A 19,858-nucleotide genomic window follows, 5' to 3' on the forward strand; every position below is an offset into this window, starting at 1 on the left:
GACGACCTAAATTGACTTGGGATGAGAGGATTAGGCGTGATTTGATAGACCTAAACCTCTCCGAGGACATGGATGGAGATAGGAATTCTTGGAGAAGTAGGATTAAAGTTAAAGATTTTTAGGGAGAAATGAGCACCTTAAGGCTTCTATTTACCTTATTTTAGTATGTGTATTATTACTATTTTATTATTACTACTACTATTATTATTATTATTATGTCATTTACTTCATATTGCATCATACATATGTATTACAGAGCTGAGGGTCTCTCTAGAAGCCACCTCTTTATCCCGTTGGATAGAGGTACGGTTTGCCTACATTCCACCCTCCCCAGACCCTACTTATAGCTTTGCTGTTTGTGGGACTTAACTGGGTATGATCGATCGACTGATTGATTGATATACGATAGGTACACTTGCCTATTTTGTGTGTGTTTATTTCTAGTAGAAATCACTTTTATAAATTTAAAACACGATCTTGTGCAAAGCTAAATATCCAATCTTTCATATAATAAACAGCTACGCACACAGCACATCACCAACCGATGTGGGATGTCACAATCCATCCCCCTTAGGGGTCCAGCGTCCTCGCGGGACCTGGCACCACCGGTCTGACCCTGGCTTTGATACCATCTGTAACAGCCCAGCTACCACCGCACCATAATATTGTCCGCTTTGGCCGAGACGTACCACCATCGCCTCACAGATTTGATTTTGGTTGTCCAGGTGGTCACCCATGCTCATACTACTTCCACCTGAGCACGCTTAACTGTGGAATTCTCCTCTCATCCACTACCATTAAGCGCCCAAAACACGTTATGATGGGGAAGGTATCCACCTCTTTATAAAGAAAGCTTAGTTCTCCTTCCCAACCGATGTGGGATGTCACATCACAAATTAGATTTCTTTATTATTTATATAATATTGTTTCAAAAATAACACACACGGTTTTTAAACTATATGAAATTATATCAGTTTGGGAATGCTATGTTTGGAAAGGAATACTTACTCCTCTTGGTCGACAACGATTTTGAAAGAGCAACGTGTTTTAATATTGATAAGTTTGCTAATGATATATTGTTTCTGGAGTGTTTGGAACAGAGGTTTAACAACGAAGTGGTATTAGTAATATTATAAATGTTATCATATTATTTGTTTTACAGATTAAAATACTTGCTTATTTTTTGTTACTTGAATGGTTAAAATGTCCGAATTAAACCAGATTAGCAATGGTGATATCCAACCCTAAGACACCGTCAATGCAATATTGAAAACTTTTAATTTGTATGTTTAATATATGTGATATGGGACTGTTACTTTTGTATTTTTAACTTCTCTTTTGTTATGAAGGAGAGGATATCCTTTGGTAAGAATAGTGCTATTCATATGAAAATTGTTGAGGCAAACTTTGTTAACAAATCTAAAGAGGAACATCGAGGATATTTATGACAGTGTTGACGGTCAAAATTAGTTACTAAGTCTAAGACAAAAGATGTATATGTGATGTTGGGATCAGAAATAAAATCTTATGAATCATTGTATATGTTATTATTATAACATATATATTTATTTAAACTTTTGTAATTGTTTATAACCTATGAATTCATTTTGTTTATAACATATTAATTATATTAGAGTTGTACTTTTAATTTCAAATGATCCAATTACCATTTAACTAATATTCATGACTTAATACCTTATAATTCGAATTTGTAGCAGTCAAGCAAGTCCAAGAGACTCACAATACAAAGTTGATCATTCGTTTCAAATTTCATATTGTTTGAAGGAGATGAAGGTTGTGGGTTATAGTTTACTTTTAATTGGTAGTTTGGTATCATATTGTTCTTTTGTATTATTAGATTATAAATATGTTTTGGTATATTGTTAGTTCAAATACTAGCTAGATTTTTATGAATTTGGAACTACGGCTCGGGTTTGAAAAATATTAAGTATATTTTTTACAAGTTCTTATGTTATTATTTTATATTTTCAAACGTGTATAACACGGACTCTAATATAGATATCAACAATAACGATTATATCAATAATAATCATTCACTTAAATATACTAAACTTTCATTTGTTCGTTTTATATCAATAATAATCGTATTACCAAAATTATCGTTATATTAAGTAAAAATTACTTAAATTATGTTACACTTTTAAATTGACTGGTATTAATTAATTCTTTATTTAAATCTCTATTTCATCACTACTAAATTAGCATGTGCGGAATATGACGAAAAGTTTAATCTCATGAGTAGATACAATTGTCTAAATGGGTAAAAAAAATATAGCTATAAAGGAAACGGGTTAAATGGATGAACATTGAAAGAAACAAAAAAGCTAAATAGCACAATCTATTAAAACAATATTATATTATTATTATTATATGTGTTTAATAATTATTTAACGTAAATAATACACAAAAGAGTTATAAAAAACTAGATGCGAAAGCTTTGGCTAATTTCCTGAATGATATATATTAGGAATCAACTATATGTCAACTATACTTGAATGATAATTAATATGTTATTTAATATTGATTAAGACTTTATTTTAAAGATCAATTAATTATAGTATTATGAAAGACTAAATTTAGGTTTTTGATTGTCATAATATTTTGTTTTGAAACATAAATTTAAAATATACTTATAAAAAGAAATGTCTTAGATATTGTTCATCTTTTAAAATTGTTGTGTAACAAATATTTAAATTGGTGTGTAAATAAACATGGGTATTATCTTAGAGTAATAAACATGTGTAAAATTGATCTTTTGATTGGTGATTCATCCGATCCTATTTCTGATTTGATTGATTTTGTATATCCAACATTATTGGAAAATTTTAATGATATTTCATATTTTCAAGAAATGGTCATACTTGCACTTTTAAATGAGGTTGTCCAAGATACTAATGACAAATTTTTGTCTTTGTTTCTCGGAAAAGAAGTTAAATACCTCAGTTCTGATAGTATAGACAAGTCTGATAGTGTTGGTCCTGGTTTCGATCCAACATTACACTCACCGGATTCTCTAAATGGTTTAAAAATGTTTGGTATGCCTAATTATAGATTGGTTCTAAAAGTTGGTGTGCCAAAAATGTTACTAAGGAATATTGATCAGAAGGACGGTTTATTCAACGGAACCAGATTACAAGTAATTAACTTGGGGAGGCGTTTTATCGAAGTAAAGATTATTTCAGGTACTAACATTGAATTTCACACTTATATAACTCGTAGTGGTCTAACTCTTTCATATAAGAAACTGTCATTCATATTGAAACGAAGACAGTTTCCTGTTATGGATTGTTTTACAATGACCATTAATAAAAGTCAAGGTCAATTACTAGCAAGAGTTGGCATATACCTGCAAAAACCGGTGTCTACACATGGTCAACTATATGTGGCCTTATCACCAGTGAAGAGTAGAGACGACGTTAAAATGCTTATATTATACAAGGAGGGTAAAGTTACAAATAAAACTACTAATGTGGTTTATAAGAAACTATTTACTAATTATAATTGTAAAATGGATGTTATTTTAGTTGAATGTTATGTTTTTGCATGATTTATATATTAGTTGATGCTAGAAACGTGAGGATGTTACATAATTTATATTTTCCCACCCATAACACTCACGGGTCATTAACCTAGTAGATTTATATACCATTCATCGCTCATTTGAGATTATTTTAAAGGATTATTTTTATAATTTGAGTTACACAAGGCCACAAGCAAACCAAACACCAAATTGATTTTGGTCAAAATTGTATCATGTGAAGTGATCCTACCAGTCACACGATCTCTTGTGTGTCGACCAACCATAGGTGAATAAGAAAAATTATGATGCTTGATAAATTAAAAGAAAAGCTCTTAGGTTCTAATAATAATAATAATAATAATAATAATAATAATAATAAACCATTGTAAAAATGCATTTATCTTGTTATAAAAAAATATATATTTTAATAGAATAAGGGTATGTTTGGCAAAATTAGTTGGTGATTGTTGGCTGAAATCTGTTAGCTGTAGCTTTTTAAAAATTTTAATTGTTTAGTAGAGTAGTTGGAGTTTTTAATACAACTAGTTGGGCGCTCGCACGGTGCACTGTTCTTCTCTGAAACATATTCTGACCTAACCCCTTTCGACTGAAAATCGTACTAACACGAACCGAACTAAATTAACATGTTTGCATCGACTCGTTCCGACCCTAACTTATTCTTACACATGACTTGAGCTTGCCTGACTCGACTTGTTACCGATCCTAACCAGTAATCACATAATATGTTAATTTTTTAAAGTTAAAGAAGTATAACAATATCATACTCAAATTAAAGAGAATAAAATGCTCGGTTTTTATGATGCAGTTTTGTAAAAAAATATTAACGTGTGAAAAACGTTATGGACTCTTAAAAAGTCATGAGATAGTTGGTTCTGAATAAGAATTAAATATGTAATTATTATAAAAATTAATAAAAGGTGAAAGTCCAAGTATTAAAATTGTAAAATTTTAAAAACTTGTATACTTTTCTAAACGCTACAAGTTGAAGCTTTTAGCTTCAAGTTTTTTATCCTAACTTAAAAACTTGAAGCTACTCTAATCAAATAAATTTTTTATTAATTAAATGTTTTTTTTAAAGCTTATAACTAAACTCTTCTAAAAATTCTTTGCCAAATATACCGTAAACGGTTTCTAACATATAAATATTATTGAAGATTAAATCGTAGGATTGGTAAGTTTATTATAATAAGTAAAGTAAAGTTTTTCATATTAAAATAAAAATTAAATATAGGAAAATAAAAGGAATCAATGATTCTAAAACTTTGATAATCAATCAAGACCCAACGTGTCATCACTACTCCTCTCTAGTCTGTGCCACTTGTCCTTTCTTTATGTCCCCCACCTTCTTTCAAAAGGGTAGCTTCGTCCATTTCATGAAATTGTTGTTTGGTTTTCAATTTCTTCCACCACCCATCCTTGCAAACTATAAATAGCATAAAAACAACCTTCCACTTATCCAAGTTTCCCTATTTGCCCAATATTTTGATCCAATATCCATGTTACCGTATATGGTTTTATGACATACAATTTCATGAAAGATCTTCGTTTTAAATGTATACGTAAGAATGAAAAGTATATTCAACTTATGACACTTATATGCGCATTTCATGATATATTTGGCAACCAACTTGAAGGTATACACCAATCCAATATATACATAAAATCATCAGATAATTTATAATGAAAGAGCGAGATGAGTGGCAGGCTCTCTCCGTTCGACTTCTCCCCCTTTATACGCTGCATCTATCTCATTCTCCTCTCACATTCCCAACAATTTCTCATGGATTTCACCCCTCTCTTATCCCGTCACGTCCTCCTCTTCCCTTTATTTCTTTCACATTAGTTTAAAGGCCCCCACGAATGTCCCGATTATATGTGCTCTCAGTTAACATCATTTTTAATAGTTATTTAAAAAGTTAATAAAGAATTGATAGCGTATAGATGGTAGTTATTATCGTATTCTTGCGATAAGGGATTAGATTTTTATGAGACCGATCTTGCACAGCGGAGCAGCAAATTGACTTTCATTACTCACACTAACACTCTTATTTTTTTACTTATACGTTCATCTTACCTTAAAACACGTATGTGGTCGTAAATGCTTTGTCTACAAACATCATACTTATGTCCTTTTAAGGTTAGCGTGATCATGAAGCCATGATGATATTGAAGTTGTAAAGAAAACAAACACACTGACTTATAACATAAAGGACCGAAATGTAAAAACATAAGAATTTCATCATTCATTCATTGTCCTGTTTCCTTTTCCCTTCCCCACGAATCTCTTCCTGATTTGGTCTCTATCTCTCTTCTTCTTACACCACACCACACCACAACACAAGCAAATAATTATCCTTTCTTTCTTTCACTCATTCTTCCCGACCAAACCCATCATTTTTTGTAGTTTTCTGAGTGGGTAAACAGTCAACAAGTTGCGTTACTACGCTGTGTGTTAATAGCCAAAAAGGAAAAGAAAAAAAGTTCTTTTAAAAACTACGTTGATAGATCTCGGTATGGGTGACAGAACAACCAATGAGATGGAAAACTTATCTCTTCGAGCCGATACCAAACTCCCCAGAGATTTCTTACAAATATTCACTTCGGGCATCGGGCGGAGATCCGACCCGGAAGAGGATCTTGGTTCGGGTGAAGATGTGGAGTTGAATCTAGGGTTGTCATTAGGTGGAAGATTTGGAGTTGACAAGAGTAATAATAATAATAATAATAAGTTGGTGAGGTCATCTTCAGTAGCTACAATATTGCCAGTGGTGAGAGACGACGACGTTTTGGTAAGTAGACATAAAAATATAAATATTAATCCGGGTGGATCTTATTTGGGTCTGACCCGAACAACATCGTTACCGGTGGAGACGGAGGAGGAATGGAGGAAGAGGAAGGAGCTTCAGAGCTTAAGGCGGCTAGCGGCGAAGCGGCGGCGGTCGGAGAAACAAAATAATAATAATAATAATAATAATAATAATAATAATAATAATAATAATAACTTGGCTAAAGGCGAGTACGTGGCAGCTATCAAACGTCAAGGTAATCATTGTCCTTTATGCATTGTTGTTTGTACTTTCTATTTCGGTAACATGTTTCTTTGTTGACGTGTTGATCTAGATTTATATATTCCTTTTATATATATATATATTGTTCTAAATCATGGTGGGTAAAGGTTTTCTTCCAGAACCTAGATATTTATATTATTTTGTATCTGGCTTTGTGTTACCTGAAAAAATAAGTGAGTCTATTCAGACAAATAATGTAACTTAAGTTAGTACAAGTTGTTTTTTTTAATGTAACTTTTAATATATTATGTTTTATAGAAAAAAATAAATATATGGTGTTGCGATTTGTTTATATTAATCTATAGTTTTAATAAACTTTTATATATAAAAACCGAGTTTTTATCAAAGATAAACATTTTGTATATCTATATATATGACACTACTTTGTTTTTTATACAATTTTTATCGAAATTTAAATTAAATGAAGCAAATTAAATGCAACTTTTATTTCTAAAACATTAAATACAATCAGATTTGGTATTCAAAACTGTAGAGGGTAATTCTATTTGCACCAAAATGACAATTTTCATTAGTGTGTTTATCATTATCTTTATTCTGATGTAAATTTTATAAAAGAATATAAAGTTTTTTTTTATCAACGAACACCAAATTTGCTTTTTTAAATAAAACATTATCTTTTAAAAGATATATAAGAGCATTCACAGCTCGTTCCTCATTCCTATCCTTATAATTACATTATAAAACACTACATTTCTCTTTACTGTTTAATTAAATAATACTTTTATTATTACAGTTTTCTCACTCCTCTACTCACAACCAATTCAACAAATATTAAAAAATAAATTGAGACAAACTTTGTTTCCTTAAATTTACAAAAAATCACTATATTTCTTTCTCCACCCTATAATTTACACTCACAGTCATTCAAAACTTTATCATATAATTTACCAACTCCCCTCACATAATTATGAGAATGGGTTGGGAATACTATAAGAAACATAAAAGATAGAGATGCCAACTAAACAACACTTGGAACTATTAGGATCTATAAAAGAATAAATAAAACAACCCTCCAACTATGAACTTAGTAACATTTATGTCCCTATTTTTAACCAATTCAGGATCACGTGGGGAAACAAGCTCACCATTACAAGAAAGTTCTAAGCCACCGTCGTCGCCGGCGGGTATTGGAGGTCGGAAAAATTCGATCGGATTGTCAGAGGAGATGCCTTGTGTTTTCACGCAAGGTGACGGTCCAAATGGGAGAGTGGTGGAAGGGATTTTATACAAGTATGGAAAAGGTGAACAAGTGAAGATAATGTGTGTTTGTCATGGAAGCTTTTTGTCGCCTGCGGAGTTTGTGAAACACGCCGGTGGAACTGACTTTGTGCATCCCTTGAAGCACATTGTAGTTAAACCTAGTTCTTCGTTTTAATTCATGATGGATAGTAGTCATGGACCATGTTTTATAGTACATGCATGGCCAGGGTCTTGAATCTTAATGATATGTTTGTATAGTATTATTTGCATCAATTTTAATGACTAGTCATATGAGCCTATGACCGATTTGGAGTTTGAAGGTTTATAAGTGTCTGTAACATCAGGGGGTTAATGTGGAAATGCAATGAGTGTTTCTGCTTATTTTGAGACTTTGTCCTTTCTTATTAACTAAGATTTTCACTATGCATCAAATGAGACTGGAATACGCAATTTTTTGATTGAATGAAGTACGCATTTGCCATCATATAAGCTAGTGGTTATTGAAACTTAGTTTGTTAATAGCCGTTGGTTCAAATTAGGGCTCTTATAATATGAGGATAAAGTCAGTCGAGATAGTTTGAATTAATTAGTTCAATTCCTTGTAATTTCTTTTCGTTCTCTGTTGTAGTTTGAATTAAATAGTTCAATTCCATAAAATTTCTTTTCGTTCTTTGTTGTAATTCGCTCTAAGTATTTAGCTATTGATAATAATCATTTTTTAGGTCTTTTGATTGTGTTTTTCTTTCATTTGTTCTTAATTCCGCAAATTCCATAAAATTATCCTTTTTCCAACAATAAAGTTTAGGGATGATAATTCTTTTCTATTTGTAACGTAATTATTTTTTCTTTTCAGGCACATATTACTGACATTCACATGATCACGCTCTTCTTTAATATGGTCCGTAGAGCCAAATCTTCACTAATCTCCTACTACTTTCATCAAATACCTCGTACTTCGTTTGTAAATAATTGACACTGATATGTCTAAAAACGACGGGCAGTCATAAAGATTGCAAGAATCTCCAATGTCTTAAGTTCATTTAAAATTGTCATATTCATGAAACGAACATGTATTAAGTATACAAATGCCAGTTAGTTGGCCAATGTCTTGGATGCCTGTGAGAGATTCAAGGATGTGATAAGAATCACATGTAGAGTAATTGATAGCATAGTTATTTTTTGTAGTAGTTAGGTTAAGAGTTTGCCGGCACCTTGTGGTGTCAAGTCAGGGCTTGGCTAAGGTGGCGAGCGGCAAGATACACCCTCCACTCCTTTGGCTGGTCTTGTCATAGGGACAGGCTTTTCTTTAAGGTGTTGTGCTATATATATATTCATAGAACATTATAACATGGTCCATCACTCCATTGGCGCTTCAAAAAACATGGTTCAATCTGAATTCTTAAATTATCTAACACATTTTATTAATTTATAACTAAATTGATGAAAATAAGTTTTGATTAGTAGGTTTAATTGGTTATATATAACCCGTTTAATGAACACGATAGGTTTGGATTAACATACTCAACCTATTTAACAAGTCCTACAAATGCATACATCTCAAGTGTCAAAAGATTTAAGCTATAAGTTCAACTCGTAGTTCATCTACGACTTGATTAATGTGTTAACAAACTGCCAATGTGTTTCTCTAGCTTGTTTACAACGCGTAAATTACAACTTGTGAACCCTTTCTAAAAAATAAGTGTTAAGGTTAATGTCTTTGCCATAAAATATATATATATATACTAGACGGGTGCCCGCGCGATGCAGCGGGTATTTGAACCTATTAATCACGTACAAATACAAGTGTTTATGGTTCGGTTAAAACCTTGAAATCGTTTAAACCGATCATTGGTTTGACTTCTTTTTTCTTTTTCTTTTTTACTTTCGGTTTGTTGGTCGGTTTCAAAATTTTCAAAACGTAGTGAACGGTTGGTTCGCGGTTTATATCGGCAACCGGCCATATGAAACCAGAAAAGACTGTAAATTAACCTAATTGCAGTATGATTCTTTTTGTAATATTTGTTGTTATTGTTTCACGTCATAAATCTTCCATTAATATTTACCATTTATGTGGCTAAAATTATCATTTTTTATTTATGATCATATCAAGTATCATATTATGTTGGTTTTTAATTAACATTGACGGTACATTTACATTATTAATTATTTTAAACTAAATTTATTTTTAAAATTTAAACTGTGAAACCAAACCAGAACCTGGCCGTTAGTAACGATTCGGTTTCAACTTTTAATGGTTGAGTTTGGTTTTGGACGACAAAAATTCAATATTAACGGTTGGATTCACAAGTTTAACTTAAAAACCATCAAAACCGACACTGAACACTCATACGTAACATATTAATTTATTTAAAATGAAAAAAAATTACAACAATATTATATCCAAATTAAAGAGAATAAAATGCTCGTTTTTATGGTGCAATTTGTTTATAAAAACATTAGCGTATGAAAAGGCTATAGTCGTTTAAAAATAATGGGTGGGAAGTTAGTTTACAAGTTAAATTAAAAACATAATATGGTTAAAGATGAGAGACCAAACTTGTAAGTTGAATAGATTGTGTTTAAAAGACATATTTACCCTTATTAACACATGTACCTCATGCTTTAAGTGTTGTAAATTACTTAAAAATGAGTGTCTTAATTTACCCTTGTTTGGTGTATTATATATAGTATAGATATAGGGGAGGGTTATTTTGAGAACCATGGTGAGTTTTAAGAACCTTAAGAACTCAATTTTGAACCACACATTTAATTAAATGGTATGAAATATGTGGCTGAGATTAAATTTAATTAAAAATGAAGCAGGAGAGAGAATAAGTATTTTTGATAATTACACAAGTTTAAACGTTAGTTACACATGTGTAAAAAGTCGATTCGGTGTGTAAAAAAATACCGTAATTTTTTGTACATCACTTACACTTACGTATTACACATGAGTAAAAAAAATTCAAAAATTTTTTTTTGTTACGTTGAGTTCTTTCGAGTTCTTAAAACTCAAAGTGGTTCTCAAAAGAAATCAATCATATATATATATATATATATATATATATATATATATATATATATATATATATATATATATATATATATCATTGTACTCAGTATATCCCACCAATAGCAATGCTATGGTAGGGTCTGAGGAGGGTAAGATGTAGACAGCCTTACCTCTATCTCATAGGGAGAGAGACTGCTTCCGGTGAGACCCCGGCTCGATAGTAGTTTTGCATCAAGCCTTGGACATAAGGCACATAGCACTCAATCATCGGGACACCGGCTGATTGGTGCATGTGCCCTTGTCTTTTGGCTATCAACGCCACCACATGATGCCTGATTAACCTTCCGTCACTTTTAACGTTATTTTCATGAGATTAGTAAAATAATGTCAAAATTAGTGCAATTTTACTTTTGCCCACCCTAGGGTTCACACATATATACATTATATGCGCGCACCGCAAGCAGGGCGTTATATATATATATGAATTGTGTTTATGTTCATCAACCCAACGTCCCGTCAACCTTACATGATTGCGACACTTGCGAGGTTTCTCTTATTGAGGTTTGGATTCTCGAAGCAAGACATGAAATTACTAGACATCTCGAATAAAAATTAAATATTTTTAATGCATTCAAGAAGAGAAACTTAATTTTTATTATAAAACCTAAACTTAAGTTAAGGTAGTTTAATGATATAATTAAAGGTGTGAAACAACATTCGAACAAATAAAATTTGAAACAAAACTAGAGGACATCATTTCCTTTCGTTCTTGGAATAAAACCTAAGAACAACATAGAACAAGAGACGATACAAGACCCCCCAAGCCAGCAATATCCCAACATCAAACCACACGTTGTCCAGTTTAATATCCATTGATTTCAACACATCTTCACCAATCAATAAACACTCCAGTCCTTGCTTTGCGGGATTATTCTTATGAGCTTCACTGATCGTCACTTCCCCTAGAGGCCCCGGCGAGAGCTCCGAAAACTTTCCAGTGTAGCATCGGTCGCCTTTGAACTCGTTCACTAGCAACGCCTCGAACGGGTACTTCATGGCGGACATGTAGTGGAGCCATAGCCAGTAACCCGGGATGTGCGACTCCTTTAAGAAGAAACCACATGTTAAGAAGAAGAGAGCCGTGGTGGCGATCACAACCGCGTAGCCCGTGATGTAGCTAGGGACGAGCGAGCTCACGAGCATCACGTACGCGTTTGTGGTGATGAGAGAGGAGTAAAGAATCACCCAGAAACGGAATAGGTTGCTGTTTAAGTGGAGGATGAATTGTGTGATGGCTGCGAATGTGATCCCTTGGATCGCGAAAAAGGGGAGGTAAACGATGAGGGATGATATCACGTACGAGGATGCGCGGTAAGCGTTGTGGGAGGTCTCGCGGATGAATATGAATCTTTCTTGGATGAATGTGGGGACGGCGTCGTTAGACGAAAAGAAAATCAGGCAGACCGCGAAGATGTAGAAGTTGAGAAGGCGGTTAATCGTTTTGAAGTCGAAGGCGTCTAGCTTTTGGAAGAGGGAGGCTAGGGTGAGGCCCATGACAGTTAGAACGATTTCTCGAGAGAGAAATAGTTCAGGGGTTCGGATCACGTTTAATGCGGTTCGCCAAGAGAGAACCATGACTTCACGTAGCCATGGGTTCGCGAACTTTGGTCCAAGGTCGGGTTCATCAAGGACCTCGAGTTCTAATGTGTTTTCGTAGGATACATATGACTCTGAAGACGGACTGAAAACAGGCGTTTTGATACGCTGGCGGTTTACACTTGGTGGCCTGCTAGGAGTCAGGCTTGGGGTAGTAGCACTCCTAGCTGGAGTCCAAGATGGTGCACGGTGTGGAGTACCTTTCACACCGTGGTACAACCATACTGGGAAATCTTTGTAGAATTGTGAAGCTAAACGTGGATTATAGACTCCGCTTGTCATGTTCATTGGCGTGTGGGCCACTTTACGCCCTCTTGAGTTGTCAAACTCCTCATCCGACTCATTTTGATCATGATAGTCGAATGAGGAGGAATTATGCCGAGGGGTCGTGTGACCACTCGGGAACTGGTTGCTTCGAAGGGCGATATGCCTTTGGTTGCGTGGAGTCTTCCCATGTGGGGTTCGAGGCGTTCTTGGTGATTTTGGGACCGGGGTCTGAGCTACCGGGTCTGGCTTGAGCCCATCACGTTGATACATTACAAGCGGATCAAGCCCGATAGTTGACTCGTCGTACTCCTTGATCACGTCCAATAGGTACTCAATATTGTTCTCGTTTTCTGGGACGGGCCGTTGAAATCCCTCAAGATGTGCTGACAAGGCATGCGGGCTCCCTGAATATATCAACTTCCCCCTGTCACAAAGGTAACACTAAATAAACAAACAAACGTACCCAGTAATATCTTATTCTTTGTCATAGCCATAACACAAATTATCAATTGTTATACACACTCAAAACTTAAATATTATCTACCTCGCGAGAACTGTGATGCGATCAAGAAGCATTTGGATCCGAAACGATGGTTGATGAATCGTCATAAGAACGATGCTACCACTCCGAGCAATATCCTTAACTTTCTCAACAACACTAAACGCGCTAGTGGAGTCTAGCCCCGACGTAGGTTCATCAAGGAACAACAATGACGGCTTGTGGATTATGTCGATCCCGATAGATACCCGCCTCCTCTCTCCACCAGAAACGCCTCTCCTCCCTTCGTCGCCGATATAAGTATGCGCCGCACTCTAAATTAATCAAACAAACATGTATTAACTAGTTAGTTCACATCTAGCAACAACAATAACCACCACCTAAATGTATATATGTTTCTTTCCTTTGGGTTTTTTATAAAAGAGGTTGTTCTTACGGTTAAGCCTAACTGATCGATTAGGTCGACCACTCGCTTTTTCTTGTCGGAGCGAGATAGAGAGGGTGGAAGGCGAACTTCTGCTGCGAACAAGAACGTCTCGAAAACGGTCAACATAGCAAAGAGTTGATCGTCTTGCATAACATAGGATGAAATCATCTTCATATAACCAGCTGTCACCTGAATTCAATTATAATAGTACCATCATAATCAATTAAACAACAAACAAAATGAAAACTAAGGAGAAACATATTATAACTTACCGGTTTTCCATCAATCTTGACGGAGCCTTGGAGACTACCTTGGGCAATCCGGCCAGCCAAAGCATCTAGAAACGTGGATTTTCCAGCACCACTCGGACCCATGATGGCCATGATCTCGCCTCGCATGGCTTGACCCGATATGTCATTCAAAAGGTAAGCTTCCTTGGTGATCCAAACACCGTCTTTCTTCTGCTTCTTCATCACGCTATACGACAGGCTTTCGAACTCGAGGCCATGACCAGGGACAAGTTTTTGGGTGGGAAGTTTGGCAATGTTCTTGCTTGACTTGGCCTTGCTCTTGTCCAAGTCTAGCAGTGTTTCTAGGCTGCGGTTCGTGTCGGTCCTCGGGTACCTAGTTGCCATCTTGTTAAGAGTTTAATTTCTGAAATTGATATGTTGAGGGTGATGGATTTATAATACAAGAGAATGAATGTTGGAAGTAATGACAAAATAATTTTGGACGGCGGCAAAGCTTAAGAAATGTCTCTTTGATGGTGCCGTCCTTAAGGGCGGATCTATCTACTAACAATATATTTAAATTGAAATATAAGTTTTACTTACTATGTAATGATTTGTAAGTTAAGTTCTCCAATAACTCAGTTTATGTAACGTTTTTTCTAAATCATAATAATGGGGTCAACATGTCTCAAAATGTCCATTTTACCAAATAAGGTTATGAGATTGTCTATTTCACCAAAAATTAAGTTCCCAAAATGTTGATCTTAAAACCGTCGGACTCGCCTTGTTTAAATTTTCAGAAGCCGGTTTTTTTTAACAATTATATCACACCATGTGTCACGTAAACCGTTGATCCTTTGTTGTGATGCGATGTTATTATCTTGGGAGATCCAACGACATATACAGTGAGATTCGACGGTAATACCTGTGAGATCCAACGATATTATATGTGAGATCCAACAATATTATATGTGAGATCCAACATATCTTTTGTAAGATCTGATGATATTTCCATGAGATCCGACGTATTTAGTGAGCTCTGACGTGACGGGTTTTTAGTGAGATCTGATGGTATCTTAGAGAGAGAGGATAGAAATTATGGTCTAACAACTCTCATATTTAAACGGTCGGATCCGACAATTTTGAAATGAACATTTTAGGTGATCAAATAGAATATTTCCTTAATCATATGAGAAGAGTTATAGGTTAAGTTTGAGCAGAATCAGTAAAATGTTTAGACTTTAGATGCACTAATATTTAAGAGATCAATTATTTAAAAAGTTCAGAAGGTAAGTATAATAAATTAACAATTAACAAGTGATTATGGGTTGTAAGCAGTTGGGCTTTTGACTCATATCTCTTACCTCTCGGCCCATTAACCGTGTACTAGAGAGTAGAGTACGTATACTAGCCATCAAAATATTTTAAAAGTTGACAAGTGCATTCGAAAAGTCATGACTCATGAGGTGTGTGTTTATACATAACATCGACCATCTACCATTTGTGACATGAAAAAGAAACCCTTCTCACTGCGCACGTATGTTCCAGTCCTTTCATGATAGCGAAAATCATTGCTATGTAATCTACATATACCACCACATATAAACAAGTTCAAGTTGGGTAGTAAAATCTCCATTGATTCATATAGATATATATAGTCTCAAAATTTCATATCAACACACTTAACTACATACCAAAACTGATAATAACTTAAAATCTTCTACTAACTCATCAGATATGCATATAAAAAAGTAACATAAATGAAGAAGCAGTAAAGTCATCAATCAGAAGCATGCAACATCTGCTTCAGTTTCCTCACCACTTGCCTCATGGTAGGCCTCCTAGTAACAGAATCAGCAGTGCAAAGCAACCCCAACAGCAACATCTCCATAAGAATATCTTCAGGACCCGCTTCCCACAACCCCGCCGCAAAAACCTCCTTCGACCGCCCTTCCTGACGTAGCGTCAACGCCCACGTCACGATGGTATAGCCGTTTTCCTTATCCGAAAACGACACGTCCAACGCTCGCTTATCAGAAATCAGTTCAAGAAGCATCACGCCATAGCTGTACACATCCGCCTTTTCGGACGCCCGACACGTCAGCGCGTATTCCGGCGCCACGTAACCGAACGTTCCCGCGACATCCGTCGTCACGTGCGTCTCGAAATCATCTAGCAAACGAGATAACCCGAAATCCGACAAGTACGCGTTAAAGTTCTCATCGAGCAAAATGTTGCTCGGTTTAACGTCACGGTGGAGGATGCGCGGGTGGCATTGATCATGTAGAAAGTAAAGCGCGTTAGCAACATCGAGCGCGATCTTGTGAAGAACGTTTAGTTCATTAACTGTGGCCCGTTTCTCGAGGATGAACGTCTCGAGGTTTCCACCGGGAAGATAGTTGTAAATGAGAAACATCTCGGACGTGCTTGCATAGTACCCGATTAAAGTAATGAGGTTTGGGTGTCGGATTCTCCCAAGGCTCCGGATTTCAGCATTGAATTGAGGAACGCCTTGGCACATTTCGACCGTCAGACGTTTAACAGCAACGGTGGTCCCTGGGGAGACCTCGGCCCAGTAAGTCGACCCGAAACCACCGCTCCCGATACAGTATCGTGAAGTAAAGTTCTCGGTTGCTTGAACAACCGTGTCTAATGTTAATCTCACCCCTATCTCCTTGAAAACCACTAGTGGTTCTTGCTGACCATGAACATGAGGTGACCAAGGAGGACGAGGTGAGGCTCCAGCAACCACCGGGCTCGGGCTCGGTTTTCGTTTTCTTTGGCAAAGGTAAACAATAGCAAGAGCAACGAGAATGATGATGATAATTGATGGAACAATGATTAACATTAGCTCAAAAGAACTTGCAACCTTCTTTCCTCCGTCTGTTGAACCCGTACTGTTTAACAGACCGAAAGGTTCTTGCGATGGAGCTGATGCTAATTGAACAAATTTGCAACCATGTAGTAACGGGTTACCAATAATCCTTTTACAGCTTATTCCACCATGGTCTATGTTTATCGATCCCGACAAGTTATTAAACGAAAAGTTGAATATCACACGTGGCTTTGAAGTAAAAAAACCCGAAGGAATCTCACCAGATAACTTGTTGTTGTTCAGAAGAACCGTTAGATTTTTAAGAACCGAGAGGCTCTTTGGAATCGGACCCGAAATCTGGTTCTTAGATGCATCCAGGAACTTTAAACATTTCCAACTTACACCAACATTCGGTGAGATTTCCCCTGATATAACGTTGTTGCTTACATTTATGAAAAAACCATTCAAATCATTGCAGTTTGTTGTCATATTATCATGAAATAGAGTGCCCGAAAGACGGTTTCCACCTGCTAGAAATGCATAATCAATCTTCTTGTAATGTGATTCATCTTTTGATACCATAGGAAGCAACGGGATCGAGCCTGTGAAATTATTGTCACTGAAATCATGAATTATGGCTGGCATAGACCGGGACAACAGAAGATGGGTTGTTACTCGCGCTTTATGAGCAAAGTAAGAGAGATATGCATCAACTTGATCTAGTTGTCGGGAAAAGTTTAAACGAACACACGGGGTAATCTTGAAATCAGGAATGGATCCAAATATAAGATTTCCGCTAACATCAAACAACGTCATACAAGGAACATGAAGTTTGTCATCAAGAACTCCACTTATCCTGTTAGAGCTAATATCAAGAAAATCAAGATTCGGGCAACTCTCAAACACACCCGAGATGTTACCTTTCAAAAGATTACCTGCAAGATTCACCATTCTTAACTTTTGGCAATCGCCCCAGTTTCTAGGAAACTCAGAATCAAGATTCGAGTTCGGTGCCCAAATTAGCTTCAAATTTGGTAGCATTGTGACTTGCAAAGGTAATGAGCATGCAAAAAAGTTACCTTCTTTGAGCATATTATTCATATCGTATTTATGATCAGCATTAATATCAGACGATAGAACAAGAACCGATAACTTGACACAGTTCCCGATACTCGTGGGGATAACACCCGCGAGTCTGTTTCTAGAAACATCCAGGACTTCAAGCAATCTAAGATTACCGAGCTCAACCGGAAGAGCACCCGAAAATCTATTAGAAAAGAGCAGCATTGTTCTTAAACTGCTGCAGTTTCCTAAACTATTCGGGATCTCACCGTTCAAGAAATTGCCCGAAACATCAAAATGTTCAAGCTTTTCACAATTGCTGAAGATTTTATCCCCTAATGGCCCATTAAACCGATTTAATGCCAGATTAATTACCTTTAACTTCACAAATTTACCAAGAAAATCCGGAACATACCCACCGATTCGGTTTCCAGCAAGATTCAAAATGCTTAAATTCTTGCATTCGGAAAGTGAACTCGGGATCTCCCCAAATAGCCTGTTGAACCCTAGATTAACAACTTGCAGGCTCTTCATATTCACGAAATCGATAACGGATAAATTCGCAGACATCGAATTCCCTTCGATATCAATCAATTCAAGATTCTTCAAACCCCAAATTCCACTTGGCAACTCACCCCTAATTTGATTAAATGGCAATTCAAGAACCCTAAGTTCCGAAAACCCCCCGATTAAATTAGACAACTTTCCACCTAAAAATCTCTTCTTTTTTAATAAAGAACAGTTTCTAACAATCCCAAAACCATGCAATGAAAGATGAGAATGCTTATTATTTTTATTACCCAAACAAGAACGGGAATTAGCAAAATTACCTCCTGGTATCCTCAACTCAGAAACACTACCACGTGCGTTGCACGTGACACCAAACCAAGCACAGTGATTCAAGCTTCTTGGTTTCCAGCTTGAAAGAATGCTGTGAGGGTCAAGAAAGGCCTTCTTGATTTCAAGAAGTTGACTTTTTTCAGTAAAGTCAACTGCTTTAGAAGAAATCAAGCAGAAAGAGAGCAAACAGAGGAGCAATCTTGCAACACCCACCATTGTTATTGCTTGAGAATCAAAACCCAGATGCGAAAAGTTGAATTAATGAAGAAATGAAGGAGAATTTGTTTGATTGTTCTTTTAAATTAAATGGTCTTTAGGCTCGCATTTAATGTGTAATAATCGGTGGTGTGGGGCCCATGGGTGAGTAAGGTCAAGAGTCAACAGAGGTTAGCATGGTCCGTCAACGTGGCGGCTCATAGTGGCTTTAGTGGTAGGAACTAGGAAGAAGAAGACCAGAGTGTGTGAATGGTGGTGCAAAGGTCAGCAGTGCAAGTGGGGGTGTAAGATGACGTGGATGGTTGTGGGACCATTAAAGGCTGGTGTCTTGTTGGGCTGACTTTCTTTCTTCTAAATATAGTATATGTATATGGAGTCATTTTTTATTTTTTTTTAAATCAAATGTTTAGAAAATCGGTGTTAGCTGAAAGTATTCTCTTTCATACGTTTACTAAATATATTTTCTTATTTAACTTATCAAATCAATTACCATTTTTTCTTAACATTATTTATATATATACTAGTCAATCCAACACTTTTATTATTATCATTGTAAATATTATTAATATTTTTTTCATAATATCAATATTAGTATGAGACACACATACGCTACATAGTTTTATTATCGATATTGATAATAATAATAATAAGGATTATTATTATTATTATTATGATCAAGGACAATAAAAAAATTATAATTTTTTATTTAATATTTTAAAAGGAGACAATAAAATGAAGAAAAAAAATTAGAGGTTGGTAATATACCAAATAAAATTAATAAAGGAATTGAAAGTTCATGATAGAAGATATAACAAGTAAGGGAGTGATGTATATTTAACCTACCCATTTAAAGTTTTAGACTATGTGTTGTGAAAGAATGCATCAAATTACATAGACTTGTCAGGCCGGGCACCACCATAAAAAAAGGGGGGCTAAGATGTGTTGTGTCTGCACATTCGCTTCTTCAAGTGTCATGACATGA

At 35.5% G+C, this 19,858-nt stretch overlaps 2 protein-coding genes and 1 pseudogene across 2 annotated transcripts; 1 reads left to right on the forward strand and 2 right to left on the reverse strand.

Moving 5' to 3' along the window:
* The first annotated feature begins 6,036 nt into the window (after positions 1-6,036).
* On the forward strand, positions 6,037-8,189 carry LOC143620582 (ninja-family protein AFP3-like). Its single transcript, XM_077092251.1, has 2 exons — positions 6,037-6,604; positions 7,713-8,189. The coding sequence occupies exons 1-2, from the start codon at positions 6,076-6,078 to the stop codon at positions 8,024-8,026; spliced, it is 843 nt and encodes a 280-aa protein (XP_076948366.1). The 5' UTR covers positions 6,037-6,075; the 3' UTR covers positions 8,027-8,189.
* Positions 8,190-11,578: 3,389 nt separating this feature from the next.
* Positions 11,579-14,463, reverse strand: LOC143620571 (ABC transporter G family member STR-like). Its single transcript, XM_077092241.1, has 4 exons — positions 13,986-14,463; positions 13,723-13,902; positions 13,332-13,600; positions 11,579-13,211 (listed from the first exon to the last, which is right to left on the reverse strand). Exons 1-4 carry the CDS (start codon positions 14,346-14,348, stop codon positions 11,618-11,620), a joined length of 2,406 nt encoding a protein of 801 aa, XP_076948356.1. The 5' UTR covers positions 14,349-14,463; the 3' UTR covers positions 11,579-11,617.
* A 1,119-nt stretch (positions 14,464-15,582) lies between these two features.
* Positions 15,583-19,139, reverse strand: LOC143620561 (LRR receptor-like serine/threonine-protein kinase RPK2 pseudogene; annotated as a pseudogene).
* Between the last annotated feature and the right edge of the window lie 719 nt (positions 19,140-19,858).

This window comes from Bidens hawaiensis, unplaced genomic scaffold, assembly GCF_021521415.1.
Source record: "Bidens hawaiensis isolate Kalapana, Puna unplaced genomic scaffold, B.hawaiensis_p1.1 tig00000296_1, whole genome shotgun sequence".
In the NCBI taxonomy this organism is placed as follows: domain Eukaryota; kingdom Viridiplantae; phylum Streptophyta; class Magnoliopsida; order Asterales; family Asteraceae; genus Bidens; species Bidens hawaiensis.

Bases quoted from the DNA above. Each gene is read 5' to 3' on its own strand.
- LOC143620571 (XM_077092241.1), bottom strand. From the start codon at position 14,348: ATGGCAACTAGGTACCCGAGGACCGACACGAACCGCAGCCTAGAAACA. The intron at 13,601-13,722 runs GTAAGAACAACC...TGATTAATTTAG, and splicing joins TCGATCAGTTAGGCTTAACC to AGTGCGGCGCATACTTATAT. The intron at 13,212-13,331 runs GTAGATAATATT...CCTTTGTGACAG, and splicing joins CGCATCACAGTTCTCGCGAG to GGGGAAGTTGATATATTCAG.
- LOC143620582 (XM_077092251.1), top strand. From the start codon at position 6,076: ATGGGTGACAGAACAACCAATGAGATGGAAAACTTATCTCTTCGAGCC. The intron at 6,605-7,712 runs GTAATCATTGTC...TAACCAATTCAG, and splicing joins GGCAGCTATCAAACGTCAAG to GATCACGTGGGGAAACAAGC.